This window comes from Falco peregrinus, chromosome 5, assembly GCF_023634155.1.
Source record: "Falco peregrinus isolate bFalPer1 chromosome 5, bFalPer1.pri, whole genome shotgun sequence".
Lineage (NCBI taxonomy): Eukaryota > Metazoa > Chordata > Aves > Falconiformes > Falconidae > Falco > Falco peregrinus.
Window position 1 is genome coordinate 98,089,343 of NC_073725.1, and position 16,895 is coordinate 98,106,237.

Genomic DNA, 16,895 nt, shown 5'->3' on the forward strand with positions numbered 1-16,895 from the left:
TCAGTGGAAACATTTGGGGAACAGCTGGTATCAGCTATCGCTGCTTCTCCTTGTCCATGGGGATGGATTGCATTGCTGTAAATTACTGCCTTGGCAGCGGTCCCTGTTCACACCCCATGCCTCGATAAAATTGTAGGCTGGGAATGGAAGATGTGGAGCATCAGTCCTGGCTTTATGCCACCTAGGAGTTGTCTGTGTGAAGGCAACCCTTGGGTACCATTTGGGTGAACTTTCTAGGAGCTTTTTACTGCCTGACAAGCTGGTTGTGAGGGACAAGCGAATTTGGATCTAGCCCACATGATCTGCATATAGCAGAAGTCCAGAGACACCCAGAAGGAAAGAAGGGAAATTAGGACAACAGCAGCTGATGGGCTGAAAACTTAACACATTTTAAAATTTGACCTGAACTCAGGCTCTTTCCCTTTCTCTTCTGTTGTCACTATTGGTATGGGGTTTGATTTTTTGTATTATTATTATTATTACTGTTTGGGATAAATTTTGCTCCCAAATTAGGAATAAATTGTATCAGCTAAATTGTCAGGCTAATGTGTTAATTCTGTTGCAATGCAGTGGAAAAATAATATAACAGAATTCATCCCCACGTACCTTCCTCTGATTCACTCTGTGGCTCAGCTACTGGTTTTGCAGCCCTGTAGATTTCAAGTAACTGAATAACAACCCAAAAGTTTTCTCTTTATTGCATCCATCTGCTGCACTAGGATGGGGAGCAGCTCCTTGTGACACATTTAGAATAACACATCTGCTGCTGTATGTTGCAGCACAGGGTCCTGGCCCCTTCCCTTGCTTTCTATGACAAACAAGCAACAGAATAACAAAAAAAGCCATGGTTGCCTTTGTCAGCTTCTTGTGCTGCAGGCTAGATGAAATACCCACACAATCATGGCACCATCCCATATTTATTTAAAAATATTAAACTATTTATAATGGAGAGGTCATCAGCATGCTGCATTCATTAGCAAGGGCTCCAGGGAAGAGACAGCAGTGAGCAAAAAAAAAAACACAAACGCACTACACAAAAGAAGGAGCAAAGAAGCATCCTTTTGAAATGTCAGTGCTGAGTAGCAATTAAAACCAGGAAGACTTACAATACAGGGAATTTCAATATTCTTACTACAACAGCCAGCCCTGGCTGCCAGGGAACCCATGATGGGATTCCCATGGATGTAAGGGTGGAGGATCAGGTCTGTGCTATACACTAAAATGTAAATGGATTTTCTTTGTGAAAGGAGCAATGAAAATGTTGCCTGCGTAAGAACTGACAGCGGCAGGCACACAGCAGGTCAGGGAGGTAGGCAGGCAGGCCTGGGTTCATGCAAGGGTTACATGCTGCAGGGTGCTGAGCACCTTTCTGAACTATGGGGTAGCTGCCCAGCTGCACGCAGGTGAGTGCGAGGTCTCCGCTGGAAAACGTCCTCGAAGGGATGCGGCCGCAGGAGGGCTGTGAGACCTTGCCAGTGCTCCTGGGCACTGCAGGGCAAGTGGGTGACAGCCAGACGGTAACGGGGGGAGCAGGGGGTGTGCTCTCTTGGAAAGTGTTTCTGAGCAAACAGGAATTTGTCCAGTAACTACATTTGAAGTAACTTAATGCACTACAGTGGTTTTATAGCTCTTAGTCCTCTTTGCTCCATCCCCCGCTGGAATCTGTTCAGAAGAGCCGTCACACCTTGGGCAGCTGCTGCCCTGTCTCTGCTGACTTTGCATGTGGGCAAAAGCTTAACTGTGGTACTGAGGCTCACATTAGGATAATGAATTGGAAGAGGTCAGAAGAGATGAAGAGATGAGTATTTTATCTTTGGCTTGCCCTGCCCTTTCAGAAATTAATTTGCATTGGGCAGTTGCACAGTACTTTTATATTCCCTTTTCTCCTTCTTTTTTAAAACAGACATGGATGACATCCAAAACCCAAAGTGCTCAGATGGGCTTTGGAGCTGTCCTTGGCTCTTCATAATTCCCATTTCCCAGTCTGCCTTCTGAAAATGTGTTTCTAGAGGTTTCTCACTTCAACTGTTCTCCTACCTGCCCACAGGATTTTCATGTTTTCCTGACAACAGAGTTGTAGCCTGTGCAAAGTGGCCAAAACAAGCCCCACAGCTGCCTCCCCCTCCCTCTTTTCTGACTGCTCTTTCTCCCCTCACCCTGAAACTCCAATAAAAATTTCCCAGCTTTTAGGAGTCCTTTCAGGCACGGAAGGAATGATACTGAATTCCCAATTTCCATTCTATTGCTGGGCTCAGGGCATTTTATTTTAATGTAGAATGATATAGGAATTCCAACGGGGACTCTTCACATCCATATTTCCTTGTAGCACTGCTGCTGAATCATCTAGGAACCAAAACTTGCTTAGTTGGAGAGCAATGCTTTTTCGTAAATTATCAACATGCTGAAATTTGCCCTTGTCCAGAGCAAGCCTTCTACCTTGCTAATACTCCTGGAGCCTGATCCCTGTCATATTGTGGAGGATGAAGATGATTCCTCTCCAGCCGATAAGGCTGGATGTAGGGCCTAGTGACACACACAGGGGATGGAAACTGGGAACATGGGTGCCAGGAGCAGCGTTATAGCCAACATCCTAGAAGTGCAAAGACAACTCTGTTGGTTCAGATGTTGACTCCAAAGAGTCATCAGGGAGCAACAGCTCCCAAGAGCAGGCACTAGTAATTCACTGCAGGTTACCCCCTGATGGGCTCCTTTCTCCCACTTTTGGTGGGCCGTGGACTGTGTCTGTCATGGTACAACGCGCTTCTGTTTCCATGGATCTGGATCTTCAACTAAAAGCTCATTTGATGCAAGCCAGGAATGTTAAGACTTAATTCTACAGCAGTAAAAAAAGAAATGAGCCTAGCAGTGAAATGGTGCTGAGGGATGTATGGGAGATAGAGTGTTCATCCGTATGTGGTGCTGTATAGACGGATTTCTGGCACACAGGTTTGCTAAATGGTCTCGGGGTTGTGGAAAGCCCCCATGACCTCATGCTGAGGACTGGCAGTTGAGCTGTTCCTGCCGCGTGACGAAAGCAATATCGTGATTTATCCCCTCTGCAGTGGTGCCCATGACGGCTCTGGCAAGCTGCTGTCAGCAGAACCACGCAGTGGACGCCTTGACCTCTGCTGGGCAGAGCAGGAAGGTGGGGCTGCTTCCTCTTCCAGCCTGCCTGCCAAAGGCATGATTCAGATTTTACAGCTAATTGACGGCACTGATCTTGCTGCCAGAAAGGGATAATATTCAATGAGTCGCTTGTCTTTCAGTAGCTGCTGTCCAAGACCCTGCATGCACCTTATAAAACCAGTCCTGTGACATGGCTGACTGGTTGCTGAGAGGTCCAGGCTCTCCCATGACTCCCCCTTCTCATTTTACCTGTGGCTCTGCTTAACCCCCTGTGCCTGCAAGCAGCCCCTTACCTGGGAATGAGGTGGTGGCTGTTTGCTGGCTGACCCAGAGTCAACACAAGGTTTGTTGTGATTCCCCTGTATCTTTCTGCTTCTGATTAAAGCCTCACTCTGCAAGAGGCTAATGAGCCTGGCGGAAATTAATGCCATCAGCCCCTGGTAGCAGGAGAAGCCTGACTCGAAGCTGACCAAAACTCGCTGAGGGCACTGGCTTGAAACCCCATTGTGCTGAGTGCTGTGTATTTCTATGGGCAGCCCTGAGCTCACAGCACGAGGAGATAAGAAGCTCACAGGGGACACGAAAACTGATCGGCCCCTCGCGCTGCTGAATACAAAACGAGGAAGGAAGCTTGTAAATACCACACCAAGGAGGCTGGTGCGTGCCACGAGGATGGGCTGGCAATCGCAAGAGCCCTAGCGCTGCTGCTCGCTTCTTGGTCTGCTCATCTGCCACCCAACTGGAGTTTATTTGTTAACACTCCTTCCCAAAGCTGGCTCCCAGAAGAGCTGCTGCTGAGCCAGCTTTCATCTCTGTGCTGCACTGGAGAGCAATGCTCAGCTGGAGCATGAACCATTGTATAGCCAGCGGCTCCAGGATCTGGCCCATCATACTTTTGTGATGATGCTCGGAAAATATAGAGCAAACAATGCTGTAGGAATAACTTAACCCACATACGCTATACAAGAGCCGCTCCCATGCTGTCTGCTCAGTCCCCAACTAATTTAGCACACAGGACGGGCTGGCAGATTATGCAGCGAGACATGCTAATTCGGGCCTGTGGTTCATGTGAAAGAATGACGAGACGGTCTGGGAGACAATGCAGGCTAATATTAGGACGCCAGGCAGGGAGTCAGGAATCGTAATCCTGACTGCCACTGACCTGCTCCCAGGCCCTGAATTCCTCCTTGGAGCTGCTTGGAGAAAAGGGGCATCTCCCTTTATGTTTGGCCGAGCTAGCACTGGGAGCCATTTATCCCAGCCAAAGCTTCTGGCTGTTATTATTATATATAAATAGTAATGGTGATCATAATCTTTCCATAGGGGGTATGGCATTGCAGGGGTAGCGCTTCGTATCCAAGATGCTGCTTTTGTTGGACCAGGCTCATACATGCAGTAGATGCTGCTTTAACAAAGAAGCTCTTGCGGGACCAGCAAGCAGTAAGTTGATAGGGCTGTTTCTGTGAAGATATAGCATCAGGCACCACCATGAATTCTTCTGCTTCAGTGCTTCAAAAAGCAAGACAGGGTTTGTATATCTTCCAAATCACTGGATGATATCTTGTGGTGTGTTAATTGGCTCTGCTTCTGAGAACATTTATGTGTGTGCTCAGCCTTACACATGTGGCTTGTCTGATGCCTGTAAATTACTCCCATGAGCAAAGTGAAGGCAGTCCTCAGATGGCTGCAGGATCAGGGCCATGCTATGTGCTGCTGTATTCTCTGTCATGGCTTTTGCCAGAATTATAATTATGACCCAAAGAGGGACCTCCCAGCTACTCCTCACTGTTGAAGGGAGAGTACATCGATACCGATCCATAGGAATTCCTTCCCAAACCCTCAGCTTGTCCCATCATTGTGCCTTATTGCTACTCTTTTATTTATTTCTTTTAATCTTGTCAAGGGTACTTGGGCAAACTTTTTGTAAGGATGAAATCAATTCTATGTAATAGAAGTCTTTCCCCCATTCAGAGCTTCTGTGGGGGAAAAGGGATTTCTGGTGTTTATTCTGTGTACAGAATTGCTATTAATATTCGGTGCTTCGATTCTTTGCTTTTGAGGAAAAATCTACACAGTGGAGCTGGTGGACAAGATACTGCTCTGATTCAATCCCATGTGCCAGTTAGTTTTGGGAAGCTGAGCCTTTGTGGCTAGTTTTATTTTCAAACCAAATAATGAGACTGACACCTTTAATTAGCTCTACCCAAGCTGTTTGAACCAGACAGTGCTATGGGGAGAGGTGGGTTATTCTGAGCTTTTTTCTTCTTGCCTTTTTTCCGTATTTAAGCCACCAGACTTCAATGTACGTCCATCGCAAGGGACTATCAACTTACTCAACACTCAGCATCTTGGAAAGGTTCAGACTTTGCCTCTTCTTTATGGCGCCATAAAGACTTAAAGCAGAAGTCTTTCCTGGTTTAGCTGTCTCCTGCTAGTTTTCCAGATTTTTAGGGGGAATGAAAAGCAAGTTTTATGCATTAAAGATGCATAGAGAAAACAGAGAGGAGATACAGAGCATGGAATGGAAGGGCAGTATTGTGTAGGAAGCAGGGGAAGGACAGGGAATGGCATCTCCATTAGCCTCAGCAGAGCTGGTGGTGGGATTTGAGGATGTGCTGTGGCTATCTGCAGAGGGAATGAGGAGGGTGATAAAGGAGGAGAGAATGAGGCTCTGGGGCTGAAGTGAGTTTGGGAGAGTGTTGGTGCCCTGGGCAGTTGTGCTGAGCTCTCACAGCATAGATCAGAGGTGAGCCCTTTTTCTTTCCGAGCAGCAGAAGCAGAAATGAGGAGGTTTATCAGCTGAGACAGGTGAATTGGGATAGCTTATCTTAGCAGGGCAGAGCTATTGTCTACTGAAAAGTCTCTGGTAACTCCTGTGGAGCCATTAAAATAGCAAAAGAAAAATTCCTGGGGAAGAATGTCGCTTAGTAAGACTTAATTTCTACCAGACTAGAGGGAAGAACTTGTTCCTTCTATAACTAGAGCACAGTCAAGTAAAACTAGGAAAAATCAAGATTTTTTCCTTTTTTTTTTTTTTTTTAAAATCCTAGTTGGAAATGTTTCTGTTATGTACCAGAGACCGCCACTGCAATAAAATTTGTCTGAAATGGATACTATGTTGAGGTTTCCTTCAGGTTGCTTTTAGAAAGCTGAAACACGTAGCAGGCCAACCTGATCCTTGCTCTAACCAACAGGCTGTGCCCTCTCTCCTTTGCTCCCAACTTCTCCCGACTTTCCAAGGCTGGGAGCAGGCTGACTCCCTCCTTGCCAAAAAGCCGCACCCACAACAATCACATCCTGGAACAGCAATGGCTTCTGCAGGGAAGATGTGCCTGAAAGAGCCTAATAAACTCAGGAGCATGAATGCTAGTGAAAGTTAAGGAGATCTAAATTTTTTAATTGTGTTGGATTTTTTTTTTCTTTAGAATCTTGCTTTTTATAAATGACTGGTTCCATGCTATGTGTAAGACACCCCAAGGCTGGCATCCCCAGCAGGGCATACCTGCTGCTAGGTGGTAACTCTGTGCCCTTGTGTTTCCACCCAATAAGCTCAACAACATCCCAATATACCCAGCCTGTTTGTTATATAAGCCATAGGATATGACAAAGCATGTTTTATGGATCCATTAATTTATGCTGTGGGTGACTTTAACCACCCAAGAAGTATATTAATGGCCCTATAAAATACACCCCGGAGTGTCTTAATATGGTTATGAGATTGATCTTCAGCTTTATATCCCACTGTGTGTGATATTATTAAAATAAATTGTAGAGGAAGGTGAAACAGGGGATCCCAGTAAGGGGTGAGCTGCCTTTTTCTTCTTAGGATCCCATGATCATGGATTTGCTCTGGTGAATGGGTGGTGGGATGGGGCTCTGGCTGCAGGAGGCTGGAGATGTTCCATGCAAGGCGCTGCCTTTTGGGATGCAGCTTGCTGGCCCTGCTCTGTGAATGACTTTAGGCAGTACCTCTCTCTGCTGGCTGGTTTTACCCAGGATTGCTCATGTCCCGACACTTGGGAGGTTTTCCACAAATACAGGGTTCAATCGGTATTTGGAGTTGGGTCATCTATTGAAACATTTGCCAGAGCCAGGACTCAAAGCAGCATCAGCTCAGCTCCTCCTTGCTACCACAGAGCAGTACAAGCTTGTCCAGGAACCCTGGACACTACATAGAAAATTCTTCTCCAATAAAAGATAGGTAGGATTGCTACGAAAACAAATTCCTGTTTGGGAAATGCAGCAATACATGGCTTCCCTACTCACAGATGCTGGTAGCATGAGTGTACCAACAGGAAACGTCAACGTCTGAAAGACTGGGTCTTGTTTAAAGTCTCTCTTCTCCCAGGATCCACATACTCAGGCTTTCAAAGCTTTGAGGCCTGTGATGTCAAAATATTGAAGGTTCAAGGTTTAGCTGGAAATTAAGAACAAATTTTGCTGTATTAGATAATCTGTGCTTTTGTTTGTAGTCTTAATTGTCATCTTTTTTTGTGTTCTCTGGTGGGAGCACATGGCTCTGAACTGCCATGAACCCACAACATTCTCAGTGACTAGACATGGTTTTTCATCCCAAAACAAGTAAAACCGTGGTTTTCTCTAGTTTTAGTATGATTTGATGCTAGGAGGAGCTTTGACCCACTTTAAAATCCAGGACACAGCATGAAATTTCAGAGATGCTTATGAGACCAAGACCATGGGTCAATATCCTATTTGAAAGAACCCATTTAGCTGCTGTTGTGTGTTTGCAGTGTGGCCCAAAGCACATGGAGCATCTTCCGAAGGAGGAAGAAAGCACCAGCCCACTCATCCTGACAGATCAGAGGCTGCTGACAGATGGGCCACCAAATCACGGCAGCTGTAGACAAAAAAGCAAGGGATTCGGGTTCTGCTTGAAGCCCTGAGCCAGCCTGAATCAGGGTTTATAGCGCTGTCGTGGGCTGTGAGCTGATGGAGAGTGCATCGTCCGGCATGAGATGAGGCTGGACCAGCCACTGCAGGTGAAGTGATGGCTGCAGCAAACCTCGCTCAGGCAAGGGATGCGCCCAAGCTTCTCCCTGCCGTGTTAATGTTCAGCTGTTCCCCAGGTAGGTGCACTGTGAAGCTTGGTTAATGACTGTTCATAAAGCACTTAGAGACCCTTGCAAAAAGGAGGGTATTATTATTACAACTACAGTTGTTAGAGATGAAGACGGTCCGTTAAGCGTTAAACCAGTGCCCTGCGAAGGCAGGACTACCATCCCCCGGGAGAGAGGCCATGGCACACAGCTGAAATGCTAAGACAGGTTTTTGTATGGTGTAAGGATCCGATTGTCTATCGGGCTGGTGTCAGGGACTCTTCTGGGCAGGAGTAGCCCTGCCGTGGTGGGCTCAGCATTGTTAATGGCTGACCAAGGGCTTCCTTGAATAGAGGTGGCTGGAGTAGCTATGTCCTGAAGTCACCTTGTTGCAGCAGTAAGGTGCTGGGCGGTCACGGAGTCAGGAATGAGGGTAACAAAAAATCTTGGCTGTATTTGAACTGCTACAAATGATGCCACCTTCCAGGATTTAGGGCTATCGCCCAACGAACAGCTTGACCAACTGGTCCTGACTGGATGCAACTAGGAGATTAAATGGTAGGGATTTGGTCATGGAGAAAATTTGAATGGGAAGTCTTAAGGGAAAGTTCTGGCTGTGGTTTGTGGGTTTTGTTAATTACTGGCAAGAACAATTTTGGGAACTTGGTGGCCCAGACATGAGTACAGGATTGTGATGGGAACAGCTCACACTTGCATTAGTGTTGCAGTGTTTGTAAGCAAACAGAAAATGGCCCTTGGAAAGCTGTCATCTCATAAATCTTAACAGGAAAATTGTTTTTCTAAATAGTGTTTTTCAAAAATTTTTCCATGAGGCATGAGTGGTTCTGGAAGATCTATTCAGGGCAGCCACAGCTCATGTGATGCTCACATGGATCCCAGATGAATTTTAGCTTAGCAGGGCTGTCACATAACACATCCCGCAAAATGATGGTGATGAAAATACGTCACACGCAGCTCTCAGCTGTGAACAAGAGTGTCCCTGTGCTATGAGCTCACACGTGTGACACAAGGATCAGCTGGGGTGCAGATGAGAATTCAGGCCTTCCCTGCTAGCCATGCTGCTGCTCCTTGGGGTTTGTGGGCCTCCAGAGAATTTATTCCTGGAGGGATTTAGCCTGATCACTGAACCAGTCTTTACTGGTGAAGGTACGATAAAAAGCATGACATCATCCTAAAAGTGACAAACTGGGTAGCCGGTTGCAGAGCCAGCGAAAGCAGACGTAAGGCAGTTATTGTTGCTTAAATATAGGGGATCAACACAGCTTTAAGTGTGAAAATGAAGTATTAAAGTTCCAAATGGAAAGAAACCTCTTAGAAATAGGGTAAAAAACAAGGGCTAGACAACAGGTAATTTGAATTTCATGAGTCTGCTTCTGCATTTGCCCTTCATACCCAGGAAGGTGGGCTCTGCCCTGCTCCTCGGAAGGGACTCAGGTACTTACTCCAACTTTCTGAGCACTGGCAATCCCGTCTGCTGCCCATGAAGACCTCGACAGAGGTGCCTGAGGCACAGGGGATGGAGCTCATTCGCTGTTGTGCTATGTGACATTGGACAAAGTGTTCCCATTCCTTTACCTGGAGGTGGCTGTGCCACTCGGGCCGGAGACTGCGGCTGCTGCAGCTGTGGAGCAGCACCTGCAGCAATGGGCATTTTATGAAACAGCCGTATGAGATCTTGGCTGGGGGGAAGGAGTGATGGGGATGCAGGGTGTGAGCGAGGGACAGGCTTCCCTACTTCATCTAGGACAGATGTAAGGGCAGGGAAGGTGCCCGTTACCCCTCTTAGGTCTGTGAGCTAAGCCTGGCTCATCAGCTCGGCCAGCACTGGAGGACGTCAGGCTGAGCTCCATCTCCAGCTACAGCCATGGGCTCCCCGAGCCCACCGGCTCTCCCGCGCTGCACATCATTTTGATACACACATGGCTTGAAAGATGGGAGATGAGAGAACAACGCGGTTGCAGACAGCGGGCTGTACCGGCAGAGCAAACGTTAGGGCAGTGCGAGGAGCCAGACCCGGCTCTTTGTTTCCCTGTGTCACTTCTCAGTCCCGATTAGCAGCAAAATAGGGCACACACGCATCTGACAACTGAATTCCTTGCTGGAAGGGGTTCGGTCATGCATAAGACTGCTCAAAATGAGGCCTGGCTTTCAGGTTTGGAAGCGTGGAGTGTGACCTGGAAGGGACAGCTGGTACGTGCACGCTTACTTATTTTCCCCTTTTGAGTTTTGCACCAGTTCTGGGTAACTTTGAGGAGTTGTGTCCAAGGGCACGCAGAGGGATGCGCGTCCCTTTCCCCAGCAGACACACCTCGCTATAGGTCTGTCCAGCTTCCAGACACCCACACGGGGGAAAATAAATCGGGAGAACATGATTAAGGACACAAATGCAAGCACTCCGTCCAGGAGGGGAGAGCTAAGGGTACGAGCATGGCTCTAAGTCAGGCTCGCACAAGCGCTTTGGTACCCTTTTCGTGACGGGTTGGTGCAAGTTTTACTCGGGACTTTGGCTGCATCGCGTCCTCCCCCTAACAGCCCCCTGGAAAGCACAGGTGAGCGGCGATTCCAGAGCTCTGCCGCTTGGAAAACCCTACAAATCCTCCCGGGAGAGCAGAGCATTACCCTCCCTCTGCCCCCGAAACTTGAGCATCTCCACGGGCTGAACTTCCCCGAGCGGCGCCGTGCGCCGGGCAGCGCCCCCAGCCCCCTCGCCGAGCCGGGGCTGCCCGGGGGCTCCGCCGCGCCCGGCCCCGTCGGCAGCGCCGCCCGCGGGAGGGGGCCCCGGCGCGGGGCGGGCGGGGGCAGCGCGGCCGGGGGCGCGGGGGGGCCGGGCCGGGCCGGGCCGGGCCGGGCCGTGCCGGGGGCGGGGAGGCGGGCGGGGGCCGGGGCGGGGTGTGCCAGGGCGCCTGCGCCGGCAGCGCGGAGCGCGGCGGAGCGGGACGGACCGAAGTGGAACAAAACAAACGGGTCTTTGTATCGCCTTAAAGGCGCCGCCTCCGCGCCCCGCGCAGCGCCCGCGGAGAGGGGCGGTAAAGCAGAGCAGCAGCGCGGGAGGGCGAGGACCGCCCGGATTTGCTTTTTCAGCGCTTTTTTTTTTCTTTTATTTATTTTTTTTTTAATAATAACGCAGGCGAGGGACGGCGCGGAAGGGAGGGCGGGAGGTGGGTGCGCGCCCTCCGCGGGCGCGGAGCCATGCGCGGTGCCGGCGGTGATGGCTTGAGGGGCCGGCGGCGGCGGCGCGGTCTATGAGGCAGCGGGCCGGCGCCCCCTGCGCACCTGCTTACCGCCCGTCCGCGGGCGCGGAGGGCCGCGCAGCGCCATGTCGCGCGTTGTCCAGAAGAAGAACCACTGGGCCAGCCGGGTGCGGCAGTGCTCGCTCACCCGCGGGCCCGGCGGGCAGCTGGGCTTCGCCCTGCTCGGCGGCGCGGAGCACGGCGAGTTCCCTTACGCGGGCGCGGCGGCGGGGGACGGCGAGGCGGCGCTGAGCGAGGGGGAGCTGCTGCTGGAGGTGCAGGGGGTCCGCGTCTCCGGGCTGCCGCGCTACGACGTGCTGGAAGTGATCCGGAGCTGCAAGGACCCCATCGCGGTGAAAGCCGTCCGACAAGGTGCGAGCGGGACCGCGGAGCGACGGGGCGGGGAGGGCCCGCTCCGGGGGGTCGCGGGGTGGTGGGGGGCGGAGGGTCCCTGCTGTAGTGCTGGGTGGCCGAGGGCGAGTGCGGCGCGGCAGGGAGAGGCGAGCGTTAGCCCTTTGGGGCTGCACAGGACCCCGAAAGGAGTTACCGGCGGCGTGTGGCGGTGCCCGTACGTTTGCGGACACTGGTGTGCGCACCTTTGCCGTGGGCACCCATCCCCGGGCACCTTCTCGTCCTGACTCAGCCCGGAGGCCGCCCGCAGTTTCTGGCTTGCGTTAAGCACGGCGAGCAACTGCGTGAGACTTTCCCTAAGGCTCCGCGGAGCGCACGGCGCTCCCTGCGGGGGTACCACCCAAGGGATGCCGGAGTACCCAGGGGTGCCGGGGCACCCAGGGGCGCCAGGGCAGGGGGCTGCCTCTGGGGCTGACCCCCGGAGCGGCCAGGGCAGACCCGCAGCAGGGGGAATGTGGTGGAGATGCCCTCCTCCAGATGAGCATCCTTTCGAGCAGCCGCGCTGCTGGGTGATGACCGGAGGCTTGTTCAGAAAGTGCAGCACGTGATTGCCGGCTGCCTGCCTTGGGAAGGGAAAAGCTGTGACCCTCCTACGAGGCGAGTCCTTTCACTGGCTGAAAGTCAGCTCAGGTTGGCTTTTTTATTTATTTATTTATTTATTTTTAGCCCTGTATTGCCCTAGGTGAGGGCACATCTGTGCTCCCAGCCCTGTAGTGCACAGGTGAAGGCATGCACAGGTAGCTCTCCTGTTTGGCAGGGGAAGAGGATAGGAAAAGTCCTCCCATGCAAGATTAAAAAAAAAAGAAAAGCTACTTCCCATTCGTGTACTCGCAGCAGTTGCTCAACAGGTTAGTGTAACAGGTCTGGCTAATGTGGCTTGTGATTTCCAGGGCAGGACTTTAGTGCCAGGAAACGGCTTGTGTGGCCGCAGCGCTGGGGTTGGCAAGATGGGCAGGAGGAGCGGGACAGCAGCCGGACACCTGGAGGTGTGCTGGGGCAAAGGAGCACCCCAGGGCCAGCACCAAGTGGAGGAAGGAAGGGAAGTTTTCTTTGGATCACCCAAGAGATTCCTCAGGGGAAAGTTTATTTAATCATCCAGACAGGTCTGCATCCCAAACTTGGGGTGTTTGCTGTGGCTGGTGGTGCGAGAGGGTTTTTTTCTGTACTTGGTTCAACCCAGCTGGTCGCTGCAGACGTTTATGGCCAGCTGGCAGGACTGTCACCTGAAGTCTTGTCCCTAGCCTTGCTGATGAGCTGAGCTGAAGGGCTGCGTGCACTTGTTTCACAGCCATCCTTCAAAGCTCTGGTGCCATAGCAGATCGTAGCTGTGGGGTGTTGGAGAGGAGCTGAGCCAGGCTGTGCAATCCCCCTCTGCCACCTGCTCCCCTTTCTGGGACAGTGTCAGCTCCAAGCTGCCGGGAGCTGCTGTACTGAAGCACAGCTACTTGTTAGTCATTTCCAAGAGTCACTAGAAATTCCAGCAAACAGCGTCAAACTCCCAACAAAACCAGTTTTCTTTAAACAAATACGTATTTTGCCCTGATGCAATGTCTGGGCTTCACTGGGAAGTGGGGAGGGAACCTGAGCCTGCTGGTTTCCCTGCCCAGGCAGGAGGGGGAGAAAAGCATGAAGAAAAGTATGAGGAAATCAGGCAGGTTTCTTTTTGCATACTGATTGTTTTAGCAGAAGTGTGAAAATACAGCTTCTGATGTTGTAATGTGATCGGTGTTGATGATGAAGGAAGGTGCGTTAAAAAAACCAAACCAGTGGCCCCCCTCGCCAAAGAAAAAAAAAAACACCCAACCAAAAAAAATAAACTTCCCAACCAAGCAATTTGTGATTAAACTTTTTGTTATTTTGGAAACACTAGTAGTTAATCTATATAGAAACATCTCATGGAAATATACCAGAAACAACAGAATATAATGGTAAATATGTCTCAGCCCCAGGATGTGGTCGACAGAAGGGGCAGAGCGCCTTGGCTGAGCATACTGGTTGGGTTTACCTGGGAGTAAAAAAGGGAGAAACTTGGGAGAACCTGGGACAAAAAGGTTCAAAACCCTGTGTGGAGCCAGGGCAGGCACTTGAACCTCGGACCATCCCTGTCCAGAGGTGAGAGCCAAGCCCCTGGGTACTGTGGGATTGTAGTCGTCCCTGTCCCCCCCACCCCCCTTTAAATTTTTTAAATGCTTTATTAGACAGGAATGCAGAACAGAAAAAAATACATATTTTAAATCATTAAATGTTTTTGTGGTCTGGAAAGCAGTTCCCTTGTGCCTGTCAATGGTAGCCTGGCATCTGTGCACCGTTCTGCACAGAGTGGGCACCTCCCTTGTGGATCAGCATCATAAGCTTAGAAAAGGAGAGTGGTTTAATTAAAATGCGTTACGTCTATGTTGATTAAAAACCTCATTATAGGGATGGCAACTGTCATTCAACAGGAGGTGTGTGGCACTAGAGAAGACAGCAAAGGAGTGTGAAGATAAGATTGTAAACACATTTTTTAACTATGATTCTCCTCCCCTTACCAGTTCTTAGTGCCTAATAGACTGGTGCTGAAGTGCTAGGACAGTATTAGCCTGGAAATGTGTGTATTTTACTGCCTTGTCTATTTCGTATGGCATTTACAAGGCTGGAAAACCAGGAAATTTACTATAAATAAGTCGGTCATCTGCAAGCATGAACAGAGAAAATAACTGTTCTGACCTTGTACTTAGTGGAAGACAAGGGACTGGGATGTGAAACATAGGTGGAGTAGGCTGTGCACAGGGTTTATCATTAAACTAGGGTTTATAGATGTACAGGTCTGCATACGGTATTTTTTCTTGGTTTTTTGAGTTGTAAGTTTGAATAGGCTCCTAGAAAGTACAAAAAGGAGGAACCGATATGAATTCTCTTAATTGGAATAACAGTATTTGCTGCTCATATGGGATTTCTTGGTCCTTCACTTACCACGTGAGAAAGAGTGAGGAAAGCTGAAGAACTTTAACAAAGCTTTCCCTTTTTTTTCACCATATGTGCCCTTTTTTGGTATTTTGTTTGAGGAAAAAAATACACTGCCATAGTTGCCTGGTTTTGGGGGAGAGAGAGGAAGAATCTGCTGCCATGTATCTTAGTAACTTTCAGAACTGTCAAATGTGTGAAAAAACCTCACTTAACATGTAGTGCTTCTATGACTGACTGTTTCCATCTTGCATTGGTGCCTAAATTCTGATAAAATTGGCAATTAACTCCTGTGGAGTTAATAAATGCGTTTTTATTATTAGTTTGTCTGAGAGTACAGAATTAATAGATTGAATTATAGGAGCAATGGTCACATATCCTTGTGTAAAACTGCAATTAACACAATGATTTCTCGGCTGTATTGTGAATATTGAGACTTCCTTGAATACACTTCACATTTTGCAAAATAGCTCACTTGGATAAATCGATAATGTATACCTCATTTGGATATATCAGTAGTAAAATCGTGCACACTGTTTCTTCTGATGTATCTTGGTTAAGAGAGTCCAACACAGCAGAACAGAAGTTTTTCACGCCTTTCTTCACAAGGGAAGAGTTAAGGCTGTATCTATACAATTGACTGTGTTTCGTTTAAGGTATCTGCGTTTTCTTTTTCCCTTAGTAAGAGATGGGCACACTCAGATTTCAGATTGCAGCCTTTTATTTTATTTATATTTTTCTTGGTCCTTAGTTAGATGACCTGAACCAAATCATACCAAACTAGATGCTTGGTATGGGAAGCTGTTGAAGCTAGTATGTTTCTGTGCTTATTAAGTTGTTTCTCAGTTCAGCGCTTTGCTTCCCTAAAAAGTCTCAGGTTCCCAAGCTCTAAATGGCCAATGGCTTTGAAACCAGGAGGTGTTGAGATCAGTTTATGCAGTTAATAATTTTCATAGTACTTTGCAGCTGGGATGATCCCACAGCAGGGAGGAGCTGTGTGGGTTTTGTGGGTTTTGTTTTAGCCCTGTGCTAGGCAAACAGGAGCAGGCGTGATCCCAAACAGAGACGGTCACTGTTTACTCAGTGCTATCAGCTGCATTTGTTTTTTTCAAACATTAACTTGACCCTAAGATAAATTCTGAAATACAGTGCAGTGACTCAACGCTTCAATGTCAGGCTGGCATTTGCTATACGAAGTAATCATGAAATGTTGAAACCAGTTGCATGTACTCATGTGAACGAAACCAGCTTCTTTCAAAAATTTCAACTAGCTGGCATTTGGGCCTTTTAATTTTATGTTCCTCAGAGATCTTGTGAGAGAACTGCTGGTTTTGTTACTTTGGGGTTTTTTCGAGGAAAATTTGGTGGGGAAAAAGTAAAAGAGAAGTCAATGCATCTCTAAATTTTAGTGTGTCTAGTAGTTTAGCAAACGCTGGGAAGCAGAGCGTCACTTCTGTTAGCGGTGGTGCTGAACATCCCGCGCTGAGCGCGATGCAACAGTGCCTGGCATTGCAGAGACCGAAAGCCAGTGCCGATGCGCGTGCTGCCCCGAGGTGCGAGCTTGCCTTCGGGGTCAGGTGCAGGCAGCTGCCCCTGTTGGGCCAAGCGAAGGGAAAAGCTGTTTAGATGAGCTCTTGCTATTCCTATTTTACTTCTGCAGCATCACGCCGTGAGCCCCAGAAAGTATTTTCCTTTAGTCTTTGTGTAGCTGAGTGCTGGTCACTAGCATGGTGAGTTCTGTAAGTAATTTTTCCATTTGAACCAAATTCTTTTAGGACCCAAGCGGATTGGAAGTGGGGTGAAAGATTTGCCACCCACAAACTTGGGAGACGTTGATGCATTTTAGATTTATAAGGCCTGTTTTCAGCGCTGACCCACTGGGATGAGCATTGTGCAGGCTAGTCACTACGGAAACATAAAATAAAGGCAGAATCTCTTTTTCCATCACTTTACTGTATTTTGCTACAAATCAGTAATCTGCTTTCTTTAAAGTAGTATGACATTTATTAGTCATGAACTGTGTATGTCTGTGTATTAAAATACTGCTGTATGCAAGACCTTATCTTTACTGTGCCTGAATTTACAGTGTAGTACTTGTCAGGATTTA

The 16,895-nt window shown here is 48.8% G+C and overlaps 1 protein-coding gene across 23 annotated transcripts in view; it reads left to right on the forward strand.

The window, feature by feature from the left end:
- The first annotated feature begins 11,106 nt into the window (after positions 1-11,106).
- MAGI1 (membrane associated guanylate kinase, WW and PDZ domain containing 1) overlaps positions 11,107-16,895 on the forward strand; it is a 355,883-nt gene continuing 350,094 nt past the window's right edge. For 14 of the 23 annotated variants that reach the window (XM_027793227.2, XM_027793241.2, XM_027793244.2 and 11 more), the window contains exon 1: positions 11,108-11,806. In XM_027793227.2, the coding sequence (XP_027649028.1) occupies positions 11,521-11,806 (286 nt within the window). In that variant the 5' untranslated portion in view covers positions 11,108-11,520. Of the gene's footprint in view, positions 11,807-16,895 lie in introns of all 23 variants that reach the window. The other 9 variants (XM_027793294.2, XM_027793300.2, XM_055804179.1 and 6 more) reach the window with 2 other exon arrangements.